General features: G+C 55.0%; 2 protein-coding genes across 2 annotated transcripts in view; both read left to right on the top strand.

Annotated features, from left to right (window-relative positions):
* DNAJC5 (DnaJ (Hsp40) homolog, subfamily C, member 5) overlaps window positions 1-5,738 on the top strand; it is a 1,035,873-nt gene that overhangs the window by 727,026 nt on the left and 303,109 nt on the right. The window lies entirely within an intron of this gene.
* Window positions 1-5,738, top strand: part of RTEL1 (regulator of telomere elongation helicase 1) — a 36,213-nt gene that overhangs the window by 9,493 nt on the left and 20,982 nt on the right. The window contains exons 9-10 of the mRNA XM_011934455.1: window positions 3,452-3,517; window positions 5,169-5,322. Of these exons, the coding sequence (XP_011789845.1) occupies window positions 3,452-3,517; window positions 5,169-5,322 (220 nt within the window). The remainder of the gene's footprint in view (window positions 1-3,451; window positions 3,518-5,168; window positions 5,323-5,738) is intronic.

Raw genomic sequence — 5,738 nt, 5'->3', positions numbered from 1 at the left:
CCCACACTCACTCCCCCCACCATGCCCCACACTCACTCCCCCCACCAGCCCCACACTCACTCCTCCCAGCCCCACACTCACTCCCCCACCAACCCCACACTCACTCCCCGCCATGCCCGGCCCCACACTCACTCCTCACCATGCCCGGCCCCACACTCGCTCCCCTTCTTGTAGCCTGTACTCACCCACATGCTTTTGTGCCCCACACTTTTTATTTAGTGCAGGTGGGATCACGCCGCGGGTCAGTGACTTGTGTTCACGTGGCGATGACGTGGTGACACTTCCAGATGCCTCCGTTGGTTCGCTCATTCTCAGGGTGTATATTTATCAAGAGCCCATCGTGCTGGGGGCTGTTCCAGGCATAGCAAGACTGGCTTCATTCACGTGGAGCTTTGATACTAGTGGTGAGGACAGGTAGACAGCAGAAGAGTAAGCCCGTGAGCCAACGAGATTGAAGAGAAGTAGAGCAGAGCGAGGAGGTGGAGACAGAGCCAAGTGGGCAGAGCCCAAGTGCGATGTCGGCAGGAGATGGGAAACGCTGATGGGTCTGAGGGGAGCCCTAGCAGGTGCAGCAGAGCAAGGGAGGAGGCTGGGGGGCCGACTCCTGGGCAGTGATTGCAGAACCCCACGGAGAGCTGGTGAGGTTTGCCATGGTTGTGGGTGACTCGGTGCTTTGAGCCGTGGCTGCCCCTGGGAACGACCTGGAGAGCTTCTGACCCAACCAGACCCTTCCCTGGGATAGTCTGTCACAGCTGGTGAGCTGAGTCCAGCACTTCCACGGAAACGCAGAAGATCTAAAACGGCACGATGACTGTGAAGAACAGAGCTGGCGGACTCGCCTCACTGGTTTCAACACTCTAAAGCTGCAGGAGTGGAGGTGGAGACGGCTCAGCTCAGGCACAGGCCTGCAGGCCATGGAGAAGGCAGCAAGCTCCAGCTGACCCACACGCTTGCGGTCATTGTTTTTTTTTTCAGTTGGAATCTCGCTCTGTCACCCTGGTTGGAGTGCAGTGGCATCATCTTGGCTCACTGCAGCCCCCGCCTCCTGGGTTCAAGCGATTCTCCCGCATCAGCCTCCCGAGTAGCTGGGGTTACAGACGTGCGCCACCGCGCCCGGCCCGTGGTGACTGTTTTTTGACAAACGTGCCAATGTAATTGAGAGAGGAAATGAAAGTTGATTTTTGGTTTTCTGAAAAAAATGGTGCTAAGAACAGCTGGATATCTATTTGGAAAACAGTGAATCTTAACTCTTGCTTTACTCTATATAAATCTAAATGTAAAAGCTAAACTAAAAGTTATGGAAAGAAACATGGGGGAGGTCTTTGCAACTCTGGGGTAGGCAAAGATTTCTTAGTGTGGATATACAAGGCATTAGCCATGAAGAAAAACATTGAAATTTGGATTTCACCAAAATTTAAAGCTTCAACCCTTTAGAAGACTTGAGAAAATTAAAGAGCAGTTATAGAAAGGGAGAAATGCTCTGTCTTTCAGAGGACTTAAAAAGCATTTTTCAGCTGTCCTCTGATTTTAAAGGACCTTTGACCAGAGTATGTAAAATTCTCTCATAACTAAGCAAAAAACCCGGTTAACCAGTGGGAAAGGATCTGCACAGACGTTTCACCAAGATGGATGGAATGGCCAGTTGAGCACATGGAAAGACGCCCAGCATCTCCAGTCACAGGAGAAGGCAGATTAAAGCCACGGGGAGCCGGCGCTGTGGTCCCACTGGCCTGGCTGAAATTCAGCAGCCTGAGTGTGGCACGAGGTGGTGGAACAGCTGGATCTCATCCACTGCTGCTGAGCTATGAAGCTGTGTAGCCGCTCCACAAACACGTGTGGCGAACAGCCGAACCGGGAGAAGGGAAGATGTGTTCAAAGACGTGTGTGACCAGGCTCAGTGGCTCACACCTGTAATCCAAGAACTTTAGGGGCCAAGGCTCAGGGATCGCTTACGCCCAGGAGTTTGAGACCAGCCTGGGCAACACAGGGAGACCCCATCTCAAAAAAAAAAGAGAAAAAGAAAAAAAAGACTTCAATGTGCAAGTTTACCAGAGCTTTGTTTACAGTTGCCAGAACTGGGAAGCAGCCCACGTGAGTCCATCCACTGGTGAGTGGACAAACCGTGGTTCGCAAACCCCAGCAGCAGCCGTGGGCATGGGCTGTGGTCACACAGCAGCAGGGAGCCAATGAGTCTCAGATGTGCTCACCCAGAGAGGCCAACTGAGGAGGACCTACTGTTTTTTGTTTTTTGATTTTTGTTTTGAGACACAGTCTTGCTCTGTGGTGCAGGCTGGAGTGCAGTGGTGTGGTCTTGGCTCACTGCAGCCTCCGCCTCTCGGGTTCAAGCAGTTCTCCTGCCTCAGCCTTCCGAGTAGCTGGGACCACAGGCACCCGCCACCACACCCGGCTAATTTTTGTATTTTTAGTAGAGATGGCATTTCGCCATGTTGGCCAGGCTGGTCTCAAACTCCTGACCTTGTGATCCGCTCACCTTGGCCTCCCAAAGTGCTAGGATTACAGGCGTGAGCCACTGCACCTGGCTGGACCTACTGTTTTATTCCATTTATATGAGGCTGTATTAATAGAAAAGGCAGAGCTGGGGCTGGTGGTTATATGGTGCACCTAACTGCCAGAACTCAGTACACTTAAAATGGGCATCTTAATGTGTGAAAATTTAAAAGTACCAAAGCTGGACCCCACCCCAGCTTGCTCCCGTGACACTCTGTGGGTGGGACCTGGGAGTTGGATGGTTTTTTTTTTTTTTTTGAGATGGAGTCTCACTCTGTCGCCTAGGCTGGAGTACAGTGGTGCAATCTCAGCTCACTGAAACCTCTGCCTACCAGATTAAAGCGATTCTCCTGCGTCAGCCTTCTGAATAGCTGGGGTTACAGGCGCACACCACCACGCCCGGCTAATTTTTGTGTTTTTAGTAGAGATGGGGTTTCACCATGTTGGTCAGGCTGGCCTCGAACTCCTGACCTCGTGATCCGCCCACCTCGGCCTCCCACAGTGCTGGGATTATAGGTGGGAGCCACCGCGCCCGGCCTGGAGTTGGGTTTGTAAGTCTCCCTAAGTGGGGCCAGGGCAGAGAACTGCTGGGTCTGGGTCTTCCTAGCTCCTGTTGTCTGTGGCTGGCTGACTGCGGTGGCCGGGGGCTCCCAGGACGTCGTGGCCATCTGTCTCGCTGAGTGTGGCACGTGCCTTTCCATGCCGTGCGTGGCGTCTCCCGGCGTGGCGAGCTGCTGCTCATGGTGGGGCGGTGTTGCCAGGTTGCCATCCGGATCTGGCCCGTCCTTTCCACGTCACTGGCGTTTGTCGTCTGCACTTGCGATGTTCGGTGCCAGCCGCACGTGCCTTGGTTTCCCTCTTTCCTGCCCCTGTGAGCTCCGGCACTGGTCCCTTCTCTTCCCCCCGTGAGCTCCAGCACTGGTCCCTTCTCTTCCTCCTATAGAGCCGCAGAGCACACAGCATTGACCTGAAGGGGACGGTCGTGATCTTTGACGAAGCTCACAATGTGGTGAGTCTCCACTGCCTCCTAAACGCCTCCTGTTTCTTCAAGAGCAGCACAAACCTTTCTGGAGGGGCTCTAGCCAAACCCTTGCAGCCCTCGGCACCCGGGACTGAGGACTGAGCACCCCAGGAGCTTCTGCACCCCGTCCCACTCTGATCCGATGCCTCTGCTGGGGCTGGAGACTGACCAGCTGGGCCAGGGACCTGCCCCTCAGGCGCAGGGCCCCTACAGGCCGCTCCCCAGACCCCTTTCCTCCAGCCAGCTAGGGGTCAGCCTGGATCAGGGATGTCTCCTCTGCCCTCGGCTTCTGTCACCAGGGTAGCAGCAGGCGTGTGGTCTCGCCTGCAGTGTCTCTGCCCTTCCGGCCACATGGCCTGAGGCTGAGGCAGGAGAATCGCTTGAACCCTGGAGGTGGAGGCTGCAGTGAGCCAGGATCACACCACTGCACTCCAGCCTGGGTGACAGAGCGGGATTCTGTGTCCAAAAAAAAAAAATGTTGACTGGGCGCAGTAGGTCATGCCTATAATGCCAGCACTTTGGGAGGCCGAGGCGGGCGGATCATGAGGTCAAGAGATCAAGACCATCCTGGCCAACATAATGAAACCCCATTTCTACTAAAAATACAAAAATATTAGCTGGGCGTGGTGGTGGGCGCCTATAGTCCTAGCTACTCAGGAGGCTGAGGTGGGAGAATTGCTCGAACCCAGGAGGTGGAGGTTGTAGTGAGCCAAGATCACACTATTGCACTCTAGCCTGGTGACAGTGAGACTCTGTCTCAAAAAAAAAATTAAAAAAAATTGGCAACTCCAGTGAAATAATTGTTTGTTTGTTTTTTGAGACAGGGTCTCATTCTGTCGTCCAGGCTGGAGTTCAGTGGTGCGATCTTGGTCCACTGCAACCTCCACCTCCTGGGCTCAAGCCATCTTCCTACCTCAGCCTCCCAAGTAACCGGGACTACAGGTGCACACCACCACGCCTGGCTAATTTTTGTATTTTTTGTAGAGATGGGGTTTTGCAGCATTGCCCAGGCTGGTTTTGAACTCTTGAGCTCAAGTGATCTGTCCACCTCAGCATCCCAAAGTGCTGGGATTACAGGTGTGAGCCACCGCACCTGGCCTGAAATAATCATTTCTAAATATTGGTGTGGGCCAGACAGTCGTGTTTGGACCTACTTGTGGCCTGGCCTTAGAGACCCCAGGGCGTGGCTTTAGGGACTTGGCTGTCAGCCTCCTGTGCCTTCTGCACCCCAACCCCATTCCTGCTTTCTGGAACCCCCAATCCTATCCTGCTCTGTTGTGATCCGGGTGATTCGGGCCCCCAATCCTGTCCCGCTCTGTCGTGATCCGTGTGATTCGGGCCCCCGATCCCGTCCCGCTCTGTGGTGATCCGGGTGATTCGGGCCCCCGATCCCGTCCCGCTCTGTGGTGATCCGGGGTGATTCGGGCCCCCGATCCCGTCCCACTCTGGGGTGATTCGGGCCCCCGATCCCGTCCCGCTCTGTGGTGATCCGGGTGATTCGGGCCCCCGATCCTGTCCCGCTCTGTGGTGATCCGGGTGATTCAGGCCCCCGATCCTGTCCCGCTCTGTGGTGATCCGGGTGATTCGGGCCCCCGATCCTGTCCCACTCTGTGGTGATCTGGGTGTGCTTGGGCTCCAGGAGAAGATGTGTGAAGAATCAGCGTCCTTTGACCTGACCCCCCATGACCTGGCTTCAGGACTGGACGTCATAGACCAGGTGCTGGAGGAGCAGACCAAGACTGCGCAGCAGGGCGAGCCCCACCCGGAGTTCAGCACGGACTCCCCTAGCCCAGGTGCGTTCATAGACGGGCTACTTGGTCCTGAGGCCTGCGCTGCTGCATGGGGCAGCCTGCCCTGTGGCTGTGTGTGGTCGGCCTGGGCACTGTCTATTCAGGCTGGCACTGCAGGGCACCCACTTCTCTCAGAGGCTTCTCGGGTGTGAATTGTTTGGGGTCCTGTAGGCTGTGGAAGGGCTGGTATCATTCAGTAGTTCTGGTACTTTCTGAAGACCTATGTCTTCTCCTAGCCAGTGTCAACTTGGCCTGTACTGTGTGAAATTAGAAAACTATACTTTGTGAAGCTGAGATGGGAGCATCGCTTGAGGCCAGGAGTTTGAGACTAGCCTGGGCAACATAGCGAAACCTCGCCTCTACCAAAAAATTAGCCAGGTGTGGTGGTGTGCTCCTGTGGTCTGAGCTTTTCTGGAGGC

This window comes from Colobus angolensis, unplaced genomic scaffold (genome assembly GCF_000951035.1).
Source record: "Colobus angolensis palliatus isolate OR3802 unplaced genomic scaffold, Cang.pa_1.0 Scaffold136, whole genome shotgun sequence".
In the NCBI taxonomy this organism is placed as follows: domain Eukaryota; kingdom Metazoa; phylum Chordata; class Mammalia; order Primates; family Cercopithecidae; genus Colobus; species Colobus angolensis.
Note: the sequence above shows the minus strand (reverse complement) of the source record. Positions and strands in the feature narration are given on the sequence as shown.